We start from the raw sequence: 16586 nt of genomic DNA, 5'->3' as shown, positions 1-16586 counted from the left end.
GAAGTAGGAAGTAGGATACGTCTGTAGAGGTGTCAATTGCAGGAGAGACACAACCACTCAGTCTGACATTTACACCTATGGCCAATTTAGAATCCCTCATTAACAGATGCAAGAGTAGAAAAAACTGAAACAAGTTTGGCTCATTCTCCTTTCTTTTAGCCTAAAAATGAACCTGTCGTGTTTTTCTTTTTTTCTGTCAAAGGGATATCCACACACAGAAGGACAGTGTTTCTTTCCCTGGAACTCAGATGCATGTTGGGGGTGGAGTGGAGCCAGTTTACCTGGTATTGTTTAAGATTTATGCCTTCAAAGTCGATTGGAGTCTTGTAGCCCACAGGGATGAGCCCAGGATCAGGATTCTCAAACCGAGGACAGTTTGCACTCTGAAACAGAATGAAAACAAATTAGATACTTTAATCATTTACATTTTAAACATGCTAACCACTTAACAGACACCCTCATCTGTGGCGACAGATAACTATATCGCTGAAACATCTGCTGACTTGGAATCTGATATCCTCCGCCCTGCAACATTTGTCATGCAAGATGGTGACAGCTGATAGTGGGATTTGTGTATTTATTAATTTTTCAGGAGGAGTTTGGACCACTCAGGCGGTGAATCACATGTAAAGTTTAGATGTGTCCTTTAAAACTCGTGCTATACTTGTTCTCCACATCTACCATAAACATCTATGACAGAAAAGAGTCCTTGACCTGTCACTGAACACACAGCACTAAAGAGGACTAACCTGACGGTGCTTGATGATGTGGGAATCAACCACACTGTTGTCCGCATCGCTGCAGGTGTGGTCCTGCGTGTTCCACTGACATCCCCACGGACTGCCTACACATGACATGCACCTGAAAACACAGAAATATGGACTAATAAGCAACTTAGATAAGGAAATACTTTCACATGCACAATCAGGCTAGAGCATGCACACATAAAAGCACACACAAGCAACATCTAAAACATGCAAACTCATCAGAGAGCGTCCGGCACAAAAATCTATGTTGCTGACAATGAAATGGATCTCTGCAACTTCACAAAGCTCGTTCATCACACGTTCCTCTGTGTGAAAGAAATGCAGAAAAAAATGAGGGGAAAAAAACCAGCCAGGATCGACTTTCATTTTTTGATTAATGAAAAGGAAACTGAGGCTATTTCCTCGGCTTGGTAATAGAAGCAAGAGAGAAAATGCAAGAGGTGCATTCAAAACCACCATGCATCACAATTTACAAACAGAGCCTTGATCTCTCATCTGCTCATGCACGGTGATACATTTACATCAAGGTTGTCAGATGATGCTGTGTTCCATGTCACTGTGTATTTTCACTGAGTGACAGAGCAGAACTGAAAGATTAACAGCCTGACTCACGGTGTGTTTTCAGATTTCCTCACTGTGGCAGCACAGTTGTAGAACCTGAATTCCCGCGTGGCCAACTCCACAGTGTCATTGACAAAGATCCTGATAGCCACGGCCACAAAATCTGAAGAGACAGTAAAACAGTGGTTAAAATGTGTTACACTAGCTGTTTATGTGAATACAAGTTTCATCATATAAAAGATGTGAAGTATGCTAGTACATTTAAAGACAAAACAAAACAGGGCAATGAAATATTTTGATAAATCTTCTCACAATTAATTTAGTGATTATTTAACTGCCTAAATGGCATATTAGTATATAAAAGCCAAAACTTGAGCTCTATTTGCAAAAAGTTTCATGTTTTGTTTATAAAGCCATTTTTATGGGACTTGCTTTGTTTTGGGCAAGATGTTTGCTGACTACTGATACAAAAAACTATAAACTGGAAAAATAAAGCTTAAATTAGATTAGTGTGTTGATTTCGTGCAATTTTCTAAATTTGTGCAAATTTGTTGGACACTGTAAGTTCCTCAACAAAATGATTTGCCAGCTGACATTAACTTAACCTCATGTTTTTTCAGCCCATTTCCCACTTTGTCCAGTTAGTAATGCAGCATCGTTGTATTTTTACTCAATTGTATATAGCATTTGTACTCTATTTTTATCTCATTGTATATTTTATTCTATTTTATTCTACTGTATATAGTATTTTATTTTATTCTATTCTGTACAGTTGTGTACTGTATTTATTCTTATTTTATTTTATTCTAATTTTTGCTTCATAACTTTTGCACTGTCCACTTCCTGCTGTGACAAAACAAATTTCCCACGTGTGGGACTAATAAAGGTTATCTTATCTTATCTTATCTTATCTTATCTTATCTTAACCATCATGGAGAAGCACAGACATTAGACCTTAAAGACAACAGAAACATGGCAGGGTAATTAAAGAGACCATACCTTGGCCCTCAGGTGTTTTCGGTATAAGCCCAGGCTGGGGGAGATCACAGGAGACCTCACCAGAGTCTGACATGATGCCGTTACTCTGGAAAGACTCAATCTTGCATTGCAGATGGTCAGAGTGTCCAATGGTAGGAAGGGAGGGAATATTGATGTTCACCTGGACAGACAAAAACATACTGACTGGAAACACTGTGGCTTCTGAGCCTGTAAGATCTCACTGAATTTATATCTCTGCGTAACCAAAGTTATAATAAAGAAACTGATTATTTTTTCAAAGAAACTGAGAAAGAGAAAGGAGTGACATGCTGCTGATGGAAATTCATGTGTGAGTCAGACAGGCAGGAACACAGAAGAAGTAAAAATGGGGGAATAGGAAGAGGCTCTCCATCTTCAGACAATCAGCCACGCAGGTTATAATAAGACAGTTTGGAGTTTTCTGGGTGGATCAATACAGAGCTGGAAGACCTAGAGCTCGAGGTCTCTGATTCACAGTGTACCCAGTTTATTACTCAGTCTCTGCATGTAAGTGGAGTTAGGTACTGCAGAGAAAAGGGGGACAATAAAAGAGAACAAAGGAAGTCAGAGACAGTATGGGTGAGGAATAAACAGAGCTGTACCTTGCCAGTCTTTCTGCAGGAAAGGTTTGAAGGAGAGAAGGATACAATCTTGACACACTGCTGCTTGGGGCTCCACAACCAACCATTCTTCTCCTCTGCCCGTCGGCACTCAGACCTCCTGGTACACCTTCAGACGAAGGATGAGAAATTCCCATCAGCCTGAGCTGCACATCCCATAAACACTTTCACAAAAAGTCAGTTTGTAAATAACAACTCAATGCCCAAGTGACTTCCAGCAGGGTCTGTGCACATAATAAAGATTTATGTATCAAAAAGAAAAACATTTAACGTCCTCAATGGTAACTACATTAATTGGGTCATTTTAACTTATATAACCTTTAAGCAAAGTACTAAAAAAATACTCCTTTGTTCAAGCTTCCCAGCTGTGAGCATCTAAGGTATAAGATTAATAGAACATAATTTTAATGAAGCTATTCAAATTATGTGATGATGCAAGAAATGAAACAGTTAAAGACAAAAAATGACTTTGCAATCAGACAAAATACACAGGAGTAGGGATGGGTATCGTTTAGGTTTTATCCGATACCGGTGCCAAACCGGTACTTTTGAAACGGTGCCGGTGCTTAAACGGTGCTCAAACCGGTGCTTAAAGAATGGAGAACACAAAATTGGTCCAAAACCCTCTCATGTTCAGCTTTTTTTTGTAAAAAGATAACAATGTTAGCCTTTTCTGCAGCTATAGGGCATATATGGTATCACTCTTGGCTGGAAGCAGTGCTTAAACAATGGAAAAAACACAAACTTTGTCCAAAAACCTCTCATGTTTAACTGTTTTCCACTTTTTCTTTGGGCTACCTTTTTGGCCAGGGTGAAGGGAGTATCTGCCATCAAACAAGAAGACAGCTGCATGTAACTACGACGGTGTTTGCTAGTTCACCTTACATGCATTAATGTAATAATGTGGTTAGCCTACTCAACGTTACACACGAACAACATGAAGCTACTCACGCAGAGAAGAACGGCTGCTGCTGCCATCATCATCCGTCATCATTTCTGCTACGCTGACAGGGCTAGGGGCCAGGACTCTCTATTGGGGGGATGTTGCTAACTCCGGGTCCGATAACAGGCACCACACCCGCAGTAGATGTGCAGTGTGAGGTCTTGCAGCAAGCTATCAAACACGGCTTATTTCTCGGCTTTAAAAAAACCGCTATGCGTCGCCAGGTGTTTCATCAGATTTGAGGTGTTACCTCCTTTGACAGTATCACAGTATCAGCTTAAAGCACTTGTTGCAGGCTGCTGAGTTTGCATCTTTTGCTGTGAAGTACAGCCAGACTTTTGACCGCTTCGCCTTGGGCATTTTTAATCTGTAGCTCTGCTCTAAAAGAACGTACGTACCTGGCCCCGCCTACTATCCTCGGAAACGTAAAATGATTGGCTAGAATTGGCTCAGGGGGAAAAAAAGCACCGAAATAAAGCACCGAAATGTGCGCTGCTTTTCGGTCTGGTTACTACCGTTTATGTCAGCACCGGTGCCATCATGGCACCGGACACCGGTACCCATCCCTACACAGGAGAGATAAAAACGTGACTTCTTTTTGATAAAATCAATCTAGCACTAAATGCAGCGAAGACTAAAATACATACTCTGAAGGAAATACAAACTAACACAGAGATGAGCTGATATTGTGCACATAAACAGAAGTACAGGATATAATGCAACATCAAATTTGCACTGTAAATCACACTGACTGATTTTTTCATAAATGAGAAGCAAACGAGTTAAGCACTGCTTCAAATCATTTGCACCAATTGAAGGCAAAGAAAAATTGCAGAATTATCCTATTCAAAAGCTCAAATCATCAACTCGTTTGCCTGAGAAATGACTGAATTGATTAATTCTTTATGAAAAGTTGCTGATTCTTATTCTGTCAATTGACTTATCAACTGATAAACAGATTTCAGCTCTAACACTAAATAGCGTGCACAATGTTGCACAGTAAGAGCATCGGATATATCAGATAGTTCCAGAGGGACAGAGTTTGCTTCTTTTTCCTAGTCATGATCACATCCCTGTAAAATACATGATACATGCGCACTTTTCTACCCTCCAGACCCTGATAAATATAGGCTGATGAGAGTAAATTGCACAGCCTGCCTTCGCCGTGTGGGGCTGACAAACAGCTTTAATTCCTTACGGCTGCACGGACAACAGGAGATGGAATATAAACACTGAGGGGTACTAAAAGTGTCTGCAATAAAACACTGAACAAATATCCTGCTGTGTTTTACAGATGGAATTGCATGTGTGGGTGTTTGTGTTAGTCTGTTGCTGTGAAGAATGTACTTATACGTGTGTGTGTGTGTGTGTGTGTGTGTGTGTGTGTGTGTGTGTGTGTGTGTGTGAGAGAGAGAGAGATCCTCACCTGCCCTCCAAAACACACCAGCCACAGTAAGGGTCCCTCAGTCCCACGCATGATTGGCAGTCTTTCATTTCGAGGCACGTCTGCACTGGCACCTTGGTGATCTGGATTATTACAACATGAAATATGATCAAAAGGTGCACCTTAAGGGAGACACTGGACAAAAATAACAAGTATTTAAAGTATAGCTGTAAATGTTCCTTAGTATGTTGCAGGTGTGCAGAGTGGGAGCGAGTGGGGTCTCTCGTGTTTTCTCCCCATGTTTAATTACTTAGTTTATTCAACACAAAACACTGAATGTTTACTGTAACCAGGGTGAAATTATTTTCTTTTTCACGTGTAAAAGCCAATCCATTAGATCTTATTTCAAGACATCAGTATTTTTCAGATAAAATCTGAATGTTTAACAGCATCTGAAACATTAGAAACTCTTTCCCCTCTGCAGAAACAGATGTGAGTCAATATAATGAAAGCAAAACTTCTGAAATCGCAAACTTAAAAAAGCAACGGATCAAATAATTTTGATTTTATATATATATATATATATATATATATATACATATATATTTCTAAAATACTAACACTCGTGCTGTGATTGGTCAGCTGTGTGGATGTGAGAACAAAGCCATGACTCTCAATAAATCTGTTTATCTATTCTTAATGCAGCTGGTGTTGCTACTTTTGATTGTGATCTATGAAGTCCATGCCTTCCCTTCTAAAAATACCATGTCCATATTTAAATGGTATTGTATGTGCCCGCTCTCTAAGGCAGTCAGCTTTCCTCTCCACATTAGACTGAGGCTGCTCAGCAGAGCTATTAACACTTTGTCTTATATTATAAGACACTTTGAAAGCAACATCTCTCGTTTTAATCAAGGCAGCTTTCTACAGTGGCACCATACAGGCTTTTCTCCGTGCATACCCACAGAATAATTTTTTGGCTTTGGGTCAATTTTTTTCTCTTTTAAATGAATACAGTCTTTGTGGAGCTCAGTCTTAGCACCAGCAAGTACTCTGCCTGAATTTTAATGTATAATAAGTGTTAAATATATACACACACACCCTCTTCTCTGTGGTAATGTAGAGGTGGCTCTGGCTTTGGTCAAGGAAAAGGTTCTTGTTGACCTTCTCTCCTATGTTGTTGCCAACAGAGGAGTATGGCTCGTTGCCATATTCACCTGGTCTCAGGTGTACCTGGACAAAATAAAGAAAAAACAAAAGGTAAGACAAATTTGAGGTTTTAAAAGTTTAGGATAAAAGTTTAAACTGAGGAAAAAAATATCCCACAAAAAAAAACACAAGAGAACTCAACCTTGAAGACCTCTCCGTTGGCGCTGCCCAAAAAGGCGATCGTGTGGTCATTCTCCACAGCAACAGCTACAGCAGTCAGATGGACCGACATGGTCAACGCTGCATCTGCCTTTAAGGCAAATGCTGGCTTGCTTGCCAGAGGCGAAAGCAAATGCTCTGCGCCACACTTGAAGTTTCCCAATGCATCCTTCTGTAAAGGGAAAGGATAACAAGAAGGGACGATCAGACATTGTTTGCTTCTCACTCCAATAACATTAACTGTCTTTGCAGTACTGTTTGTATCCTATTTAAACTTTATAACAGAGATGGGAAATGTGCTTTGAACACTCAACCATTTTAATCTACAATCTAAAATTGGCTTTGTTTTGACTGATCATTTCTTTGATTAAAATAATGAATAAAAATTACAAGTAAGTATTTGCTTTAGAGTCGGAAGTCTGAGACAAGAACAATAGGAAAACTCGTGTTAATGATCACTTAACAAGAAACTACTAAGACATGCAAGTAAAAGATTTAAAATAACCAGTTAAGTTGGGCCATAACTAAAAAGGTCTTGGGCACATGAAAATTGTTCATAGAATACTTCAATTATTTCTGAGTAGGTACTGATCTAGGTATTAAGCTCAGTCACTCTCTATAAGTAAATACCCTACAGCTGCAGACCCTATGGTGGGAGCTGAAGAGGTGAAACAGCTAAAATATCAACTAGTGGTGCAGGGTAGCAGCGGTCTTGACATGTCAGAGGCAGCAATGGACAATGGAAAATTTTAAAACATGAATAGACCGCCAAATCCGAGAGGTGTATTTAGTACATGGTGAGAGGAGAGTGAGCCATATTAATGTTAGGCCCATAACTTGAACAAAGGCGTAATTTTGGTGGTTTTACCTTTCTACACCACAAAGGCAGGTTTTAAATCAAATAATCAATATGTGATTGAAGTTAAACTTTAAGCTTTAACTCAAAGCATTTTAGCAAATCTTTGCCAAAACTTCTTTGGGAATTTGAGCCATTTTTATACACAGTCCCCCTTTTTTAGAGGTTTTTTAGAGGTTTTTTAGAGGTTTAAAACCAACTGGATATTCGACTGACTGGTGAGGCCAGTTCTCTTGTTATTTCATGACAAATGAAGCGGACATAATATCTGAAGGTGGTTTGAAGTGTTGAATTTATATTTTATAGCTTTTCTTTGTAATTGTAAATAAAAATGCCCAAATATATGTCAGTGCAAGTGAGATAGACTAAGATTCAGCTGAAAAAATAAACCAGAATCAGAAATAATAGTCTGTCGCAGGGCCCTGCAACAGACTGGCGACCTGTCCACAGTGTACCCTGCCTCTCACCCTAAGACAGCTGGGATAGGCTCCAGACGCCCCTCACAACCCTGAAAAAGGATAAGTGGACGCGAATAGATGGTTGGATGGACAGAAATAATAAAAACTTCAGGAATAAAAAAATTAAAAATCTGGTACTTTCTTAGAAAATAAGGAATGAAATGGCCAGCTCAGCAACACAAAGACCCGAGAAAAATTATTTCCATAGATAAGAAAAATGGCTTCATAACGTCCAAGTCAAAAACACCCAGGGGAGGTAGGCATATCCTGACACCGCCATGAATGGGAATACAACAAGGTTCAAACTATCGGTTACACTAAAGAACAAGAGGATCAGATTACACTTTGCCAAAGAAAATCTGAAAGAACCTTTACAGTTCTGAAAAACAAAATCTTTGGACAGGTGAAACCAAGATTAACAGCATGTCTGTGAAGGTTCTCAGTCATCCAGGTCATCGTAGTCTAAGGAGGCTGGAAAGCATCTGGACTTCTGTAAGTTGCTTGAAGACGTTTCACCTCTCATCTGAGAAGCTTCTTCAGTTCTACGGTCAAATGGTGGAGAGTCCCAGATTTAAAGAGGAGTGAAAGAACCCATCTATGTCCATTATGAACAGCCATTTTTGAACAGAGGTGGTGGTTTACGACACCAACTGTCTGCCATCTATAATCCAGTTTTGAGTTCCCTTCCCAGAGGCCTTATCGCCCACTCGCATCCTGGCTCATCTGACCTCAAGAAATCACATGATAGGGTTGGGCTGGGTTTCACAGTGAGCTCATCTGAAACCTTGGCACAAGCCAAGGTGTAACGTTTTTACACCTTGGCTCATGTGATTAGGTAGAGGATCAATAGGGGGTCCATTGTCCCTCTTGGGGGAATCCTCCCACAGGGCTTAAATCTGGGACTCTCCACCATTTGACCCTAGAACTGAAGAAGCTTCTCGGATGAGAGGTGAAACGTCTTCAAGCAACTTAAAGAAGTCCAGACGCTTTTCTTTCCAACCTCCTTAGACGAAGATTAACAGCCTGTATCAGAATGATGGGTAGAGAAAAATATGGAGAGGAGAGAAACAGCTCATGATCAGAATGGGCATGTATAGCTGCCACTGAAACTGGGTCACTGTCTGGTTGCTGTGACTGCTGATCGAAACAGAAACAGAATGATGAAATGTGAAGTGTACAGGGCTATACTCTCTGCTTAGATCCAGACAAATGCTAAACAAACAAAACCAAAAAATACTGAAACCCCTTAATTAAAGTAGAAAGTCTGCACTTTAGCCATGTCTTGATTGTGTGATTTAAAATCCACTGTGGTGGTGTACAGAGGCTACAAGAATTGTGTCTTTCTCCAACAAATTCTTATTGGACACTATTGCATGTTAATGCAGTGTACGAGCCTTGGTTTTTTAGCCTTGGTCAGATTACAAGTGATCCGGAGAACGAATTAAATATTGAGATTTTATAGTAAAAAGTGATAACTGCATTAAAGATGATACCTGAGATATCTGAGTTTTTCAAAACATTCTTTTAAATTAGAGTCAGCTGACAAAGAAGCACTTACAGAAATTTTTGAAGTGCATGCTGTGTAGGTTTGGGATGAGTAGGGTACGTCCACAGCAGGAATCCCAGAAATCTCCCCAGAGTCACTGTAGCATGCACTGATGATATCCATCAGCTGCTGATTGATGGAGTTCAGCGGGTACATGCAGAGAGCAGAGTCGCTTTCGTCATCATCTGGATGAGCCACCATGAAGAGGACTTTTGTGAATGAGGTGACCGTCCCATAATTACCAGACTGAGACATGACCCGTGCCAGCTCTTTTCCTGGAAAAGCCACATATGCAGCTTGGACTTTGTTGTACCGGTTGTTTGTACCGCAGGTTAACTGGAGCTCTGTGTACGAATAGTAATGTTGGTCATTTTCACAAAGACGAGACACAAAAGTCAAGTTTTTGTTATCTGTGCCATCGAGAGTCCGAGAAAAGAGGAAATACACAAAACCATCCTCTTTGAAGGCATGTCGGAAGTCGTGTAAGTACTTGTCAACGAATGGCGCCGTCTGTACCGCTGATGCCTCAATGATGTTCTCAAACACAACCCAGTCCTGGTAGTCCTCAAGGATTCGTGTGCTGATTAGTTTTGTACTGTCCAGGCTTCCATAGCCCTTTCCAACAAGGAACACTTTGAAGGTCCGGCCATTTTTTGTGTAGTTGGACATGACGCTCACCACGTTCACATTATCCTCTATGCTAGCCACGTAAGTCCTCTTGTTGTTTTTGTCATTGTAATGCAGCTCTTGTTCTACATTAGACAGGTTGAGGAGGGAACATACGCCTCTGTACCGACTGCCGCATACTATTAGTGAACCATTGGTTGGGTGGACCAGCAGAAGCTTGTTGCTGTTGGGCATGAGCACTGTGTCCAGACAGCCTGAAGCAGGAGGTGTACATGTTTTGGCATCTTTTTTTGGGCCCGTCTCAGTGCGGGCCTCCTTCTGGAGGGACGGGCTCAGCTGGAAGATATTGTTGACTGCTCCCAGGTAGATGCGACCAGTCTGTGGGTCCTGGACCACGTTGTTAATCAAGGTTTCAGAGATGAACTCCACAGTGGAGATTTTTCCACTCCCCTCTTGGGCTTGAGAGACTGACAACCAGATTAGGAAGAGGAGGGTGGAGACCCAGCTTGCCATCTCTGGAAGGAACAAAAAAGAAGGTTTATAATTAATATATTATAATATATTTATAATTATTTTATTTAATCATCTTCCGGAAGAGAGAGACATGCACAGCCCAAAGCCATTTTGCAGATCTCTAGCATTAGAAACCAAAAATGTGTATCATATAGGTGTTATTTTGGTCCTTTACACGTCACACATAGTTTAGATAAAAACAACTACTTCTGTGTTACTTAGTTCCGCTTTTTCTTTCCTGTTCTTTATTAATATGCCTCTGCAGGTCTGCACTTCCTGTATTTTTAGTCTGGCTGAGCACTTGGTTTGTGAGTCAAAGCTGGCCTTCCTTTATACAGGCCTTTATTATTAAAATACATAAAACACTATAATCAGAAAATAAGCACTGAGAACATATATTTATTGTGTAACAATACTATATATATATCAATTTATAGTCAATCCTCATGCATATGCTGGATACATAGTAACTAGTTATCCATTTCTTATTTATTTAATCATTCACTCCAACGTCTCTGCACCTTGCACAAAACCATTCTTACTGTATAGTCAGTCTGCACTGCAACAGACAGACTCCACAGTAAGACGACAAACAAAAGCTTTTAAACAGTTAGTGGTTCTGGAATGGAAACCAACCTCTTTCAATTAATAGACAACCTTTTTAAATTCCCTTTGAGTCAGAACTTCACTAGAATATTTACATAAACTCCATGTGATGATGCATCTTTTTTGTTCTTTTTTCCTGTACGTGTGCACTAATGAAAAGCTTATTGAAAAAAGAGCAACCGCCGACGCAGGGAGATCATCGTTCTTTGATCACCCACCTAATTATAAAGGGCTTGCTTAAATGACATTAAATAAATTGTGAACACTGACAGTGAGGAAAAGACATCTGCAATATTTGCACCAGGTGTTTATGTTTGCCAACAAGTAGTTCAGCTGAGTGGTTCCTTTAAACAGAGACAGGGTGGTGTATGAAAAAATTTAAGGAAAAAACATCTGAATTGTAGATCAAAAGGAAAAAGAACAGAAACAGACGGAGACAAATATGTTACTTACTGAGTCTTTGTGCAAGCTGGTAGGTGTCTGTCCCTTGTCAGGGTGAGTCAGAGTGTGGATGGTGAATATGTGAATATCTCACCACAAAACCTCAACTCACAGTGTAAAAGCACGTCTAACCTCTTCCTCTCACAAATACTAATGAAGATGAGCTTACACTACTTTTTCTTCTTGGTCTGGCTGAACAATATAATTTTTTAAACACAAGCTTCACTTATGAGAGATTTAAAACATCGTGCACGCTCTATATTTTAATGCAAGAATGAAAATTGAAATATATAATTAAATAATATATAGTTAAATTGTTAATTTTTCATTGTCTCAATTTGTAACTTCAGTTTCAAAGAAATTGATCGTTCAGTCCTTCTCTTTCATGCAACACATTTCCAGTGCTGATTCTACTGAAATCATATATGATACTGAAGTGGGTAACACCAGCAAGAAGGTTCCTGGTTAGCTCAGTCCTTTTTGTGTGGCATTTGCATGTCCTCTGCATATGTTTTGACATAAATGACCAAATTCATGCATTTGTGCTGTCTGCAGTTAGGAAATGTTTCAAAATATATTTATATTTTTTATGTTTATGATTTTGATTTGAGTTGTTTTTGATTTGAGTTTATTGTGTTCTGCAAAGCACAAATTCTTTGAAAATAGTCGGTGTCTTGGTTCTTTTTCTGCGACTACTGCAGTTACACAAATCTCCCCCTGTAACTCTAGAGATGGTTGAGTATGGTGCTTTTGAGAGCTAATCACAGGATGGGTAGCATCTGATAAAGTATGTACATATATTTATTACTCACAGATTTAGCCATTCTTATAATTTGCTTGTTTTACGTTATTGTATTTTTGCACAACTCTGTTGCTTGTGAAGCTCGCACACAAGAATTTCACTCGCATGTACTGTACCAGTGTACCTGCACATGTGATGTGACAATAAAAGTGATTTGATTTGATTTGATTTGAATGCCTTGCCTCAAACCATAACTCATGACACCACAGCACTATCTAACTTCCTCCTAATTTCACCATCTATTTCACCATCTATCTTCTCTCATACTCTCATGCTTCTCTCCTCCTGTTATCACCCCAAAACCCCATCCGCTTACAGACTATCTCTGCTCCCAAATAGATAAAAAACCAAATTAAAAATCGTCAAAAAATGACTTAGACATTTTAAAAAATCACAAAGAAAGAGCAACACAGTATCATCAACAGCACCAAAGAATAAAACAGTGAAATGTGGGTTATTAAACATTAGGTCTCTCTTCCAAGTCTCTGTTAGTGATTGATCAACAAATTAATTTACTCTACCTTACAGAAAGCTAGTTTAAATGAATCAACACCGGGGCTGGACTGGGACAAAAAATCAGCCCGGGCATTTTGACTAGTGACCGGCCCACCATGGTATTATAGGAAAAGCCATAAAGCCTTTATAATAAACTTAAACCTACACCATCCTCCCTATTCTGGTTGTCTAAACAGTACTTAGCAAAAATATAAAACAACCTAATTTATAATTACATATACCTAACAAATAGGGTTGCCAACTCCCAGTAAAAAAGAAAAGAAAAAAATAGGGAACCACTCCTCCACCCTCTGCCTCAAGATGCTTAATTGACAAAACCAATTTTAATTTAATGCACGTATCAAACAATGCACAGAAATCTATTATTTTTCTCCAGTAACTAAATAGATTCAACATCTTTCTTCAACAGAATTGCAGACTGCACAGATGGTACCTTCCCAAAGGAAAGAATACTATAACTTACTAGGGCATATACTAGGCTTAATATTTACTGAATACAATAATGGATTTCTATACATTTTACATCAGATGAAAACTTTGGTTGTAAGATTCAGATAATTATTTATTAAAAGCGAGAGATTTTAAGTGAGAATAAGAATTTCTAAGTAAGAATTTCTAAGTAATAAGTATTTCTTTGTGCCCCCCTTTCCCTGTTAATGCCCTACCTGGCCCCCTGGCAAAACTTTGCTAGACCCGCCCCTGCACAGTTACCAGCTGTCAGCTACGTAGAAAAGGATCCTGGTGTTATTTGTCTCTCAGAAACAGTTCATAACTTCCCTTCAACTCATTCATGTCACCTAAAAGGTAAACCTGTTTCTCCATCACCTGTTCAGCTCTGATGATTCAGTAAGGACATCTCCTGGTTTCATCTTCATGTTTCCCTCTCACCAGATAACCAAACCGATATCATGACCAGCAGCTTTTACAGCCGTGGCTCCAGCAAACATCAGCTGATACTAGAGAGTAATATTAAATAAATTGTAACAACAGCTGATCAAACTTGAACGTGCTGTTGTTGTTTAGCGCGACATCCGCTGGTTTCCTCTTTCTGGCGCAGAGAGAAAAGCCGATCAGCTGATCATTGATCAGTTTCATGATTGAATTAGCAACTTTCTAGCTGAAGTCTTACGGGACAAATCGGGTTCCTTTTCACCTCAACTTTAAAGTTCGACCTCCTCCGCTGTAATTGGTACCGTTTATACCGTTAAAAAAAGAAAAGAAATAAAACCCCATCGGCTCATAAAAACGAAAAATCGCGAGCGGCCCACCGGGCAAATGCCCGGTATGCTCGATGGCCAGTCCAGCCCTGATCAACACCCCTGAGTCATACTAACTATAAGAATCCTCGAAGCAGAGGCCAAGGGGGCGGTGTGGCAGCAATTTTCCACACCAGCTTGTTAATCAACTGAAGACCAAAACAGACTTTTAATTCATTTTAAAGTCTAATGCTTGGCCTTGTCCACCCTAGCTGGAAAACTCAAAAAATAGCCTCATTTGTTATCATCTAGCGTCCACCTGGGCCTCACACAGAGTTTCTGTCTGATTTCTCAGACTTGTTACCTGATTTAGTGCTCAGCTCAGATAAAATAATTATTGTGGGTGATTTTAACTTCCACGTAGATGTAAAAATGACAGCCTCAACACAGCATTTAATCTGTTATTAGACACAATTGGCTTCTTTCAAAATGTAAGAGAACCCACCCACCACTTTAATCATACTCTAGATCAGAGGTTCCCAAAGTGTGGGGCCCGCCCCCTAGGGGGGGCGCAGAGCCATTGCAGGGGGGGCGCGGTATGAAAAGAAAAAAAAAGAAGAAAGCTTGGACACTGCTAGCATAATGGACAGGTTTTTGATGGGGCTCCCACACAAACGCAAAGCAGGAGATGAAGCATCGCCAAATAGTGATGGTAAATTTGATTCTTTTTACTGAATCGAGTTTTAATGAGTCACTCACCAAAGTGAATCGGGTTTTTTGAGTCATTTGATTCACTGAGTCAGTTGACCAGAGAATGCAAAAAATGTACATTTTCAATCAAACTTAATTTCTTTTCTCTTTTCATGTATATCCTACTGCTAAGATGAGTGATTCTAAAAGAAAACAACTATTTTATAGAGCAAAAAAGAGCAAAAAAAAAAGGGAACATTTATTTTGTTTATTTTTATTTTATTAGGATTTTCCTTAAATGTGTCAAATATATGTTTTCTCATCTAAATGTCCACTGAGCTGTGAGCCAGGGGGCGGTAATGCGCCTTAACATTGGTTGCCAACCAAGAAGAAGAAGCTGTGAGCCAGGAGGGAGGGGGTGAGTGAGTGAGTGAGTGATTCGTTCGCTTACGATTCAGCACAGGAGGGAGGGGGTTAGTGAGTCCTGAGGGATTTGCTAACCCTACGATTCAGCACAGGAAAGGAAGGGGTGAGTAGCTCAAATGTGCTGTTAGCATGTTAGCAGAGCGATGCTACTGTGAACCGAGGAGCTATTGTCTTGATGTGAGCTTCTACTCAGGGTTTTTTCTTCCAGTTCAGAGCAGAAATGTTTTTGTTAAGATACTGGATGTTGTGTTTTTCTCCACAATTTTAATTATAAGCTGGATATATTGCTGCTAACAACAACAGGGATGAGTCAGTGAGTCAGTTGGGCTTGTGAATCATGATTCATGAGTCAGTAAAGTGATTCTCGAGTATTGAACGATTCGTTCATGATTTGCGCATCACTATCGCCAAATATGTTTCCAAACCAACTTCCTTTCAAGTCAAAGACTAAAAAATATGGTGAAGCATATCTTCCCTTTGGCTTCACCTGCACAGTGCCAAGGTAGGTCTCCCCTGCATAATTTTCCCTGCGTTGGGATTTGGGCTCTCCAAATCACGGACAAACAGGATCCCACATTCTTGATTTTTAGTTCACAAACACTTCTTGTAACAACTACTCCTGACATTTTGGACATGTTAGCTCTTTATGCAGTAAAGTTACAGTGGGATCCAAATAATATCAGGCTGATCCTGCCACGATTTGTTCCCCCGGTTCAAATCAGGGACAAACAGTATCCCACAGTTGTTTATGTTTTTAAACCCATTTTGCACGAGAGGCATTTTTTGAAAAATGTATTGATAGCAATGTTGAACATTATTACACAGGAAAAAAACAACTACACGTAAAATAATCACACCATGACGCCTCTGCCTTTCTAAATGGAGGGACAGTAACTGCGTGTGTGTATGTAAGCTTGTAAAACCTGCAGATAGTCAGATTAACAGTAACAGTATTTTGTCTCTATCTGCCATTCTGCAATTCATCTCATGTAAACAATAACGTGGCGCACAGCGTGACGTGAAAAAAGGCACATACCTTTGATGTTGCGTGACGAACTCTGTATTCCTCGTCCACACATAAACGCAAAAAGGGAGTTTTAAATAATCTCCGTTTTCGGTGAATCGCAACGCCGTTTACGTGTTGACGAAAGACCCAAACGCATAGAAACAGCTGCATTTTCAAAAATACCGGTGTAGGTGTGGACGCAGCGTAAAAGAGTTAGTAGTATATTTTATTACTACCTGTAGT

General features: G+C 39.8%; 1 protein-coding gene across 2 annotated transcripts in view; it reads right to left on the bottom strand.

Annotated features, from left to right (window-relative positions):
• The window catches only part of LOC116333108 (plexin-B2-like), a 32967-nt gene extending 16577 nt beyond the window's left edge, over window positions 1-16390 (bottom strand). Inside the window, exons 1-10 of one of the 2 annotated variants that reach the window (XM_039614304.1) lie at window positions 16374-16390; window positions 9533-10662; window positions 6644-6832; window positions 6394-6525; window positions 5335-5435; window positions 2948-3074; window positions 2328-2487; window positions 1380-1491; window positions 750-861; window positions 282-383 (exon numbers count right to left, since the gene is read on the bottom strand). In XM_039614304.1, coding sequence (XP_039470238.1) covers window positions 282-383; window positions 750-861; window positions 1380-1491; window positions 2328-2487; window positions 2948-3074; window positions 5335-5435; window positions 6394-6525; window positions 6644-6832; window positions 9533-10660 — 2163 coding nt within the window. In that variant the 5' untranslated portion in view covers window positions 10661-10662; window positions 16374-16390. Of the gene's footprint in view, window positions 1-281; window positions 384-749; window positions 862-1379; window positions 1492-2327; window positions 2488-2947; window positions 3075-5334; window positions 5436-6393; window positions 6526-6643; window positions 6833-9532; window positions 10663-16373 lie in introns of those variants that run through there. The other variant, XM_039614305.1, reaches the window with a different exon arrangement.
• Between the last annotated feature and the right edge of the window lie 196 nt (window positions 16391-16586).

Source organism: Oreochromis aureus, linkage group 7 (assembly GCF_013358895.1).
Source record: "Oreochromis aureus strain Israel breed Guangdong linkage group 7, ZZ_aureus, whole genome shotgun sequence".
Classification (NCBI taxonomy): domain Eukaryota; kingdom Metazoa; phylum Chordata; class Actinopteri; order Cichliformes; family Cichlidae; genus Oreochromis; species Oreochromis aureus.
The sequence above is the reverse complement of the archived record's forward strand: the minus strand, read 5'-3'. Positions and strand labels throughout refer to the sequence as shown.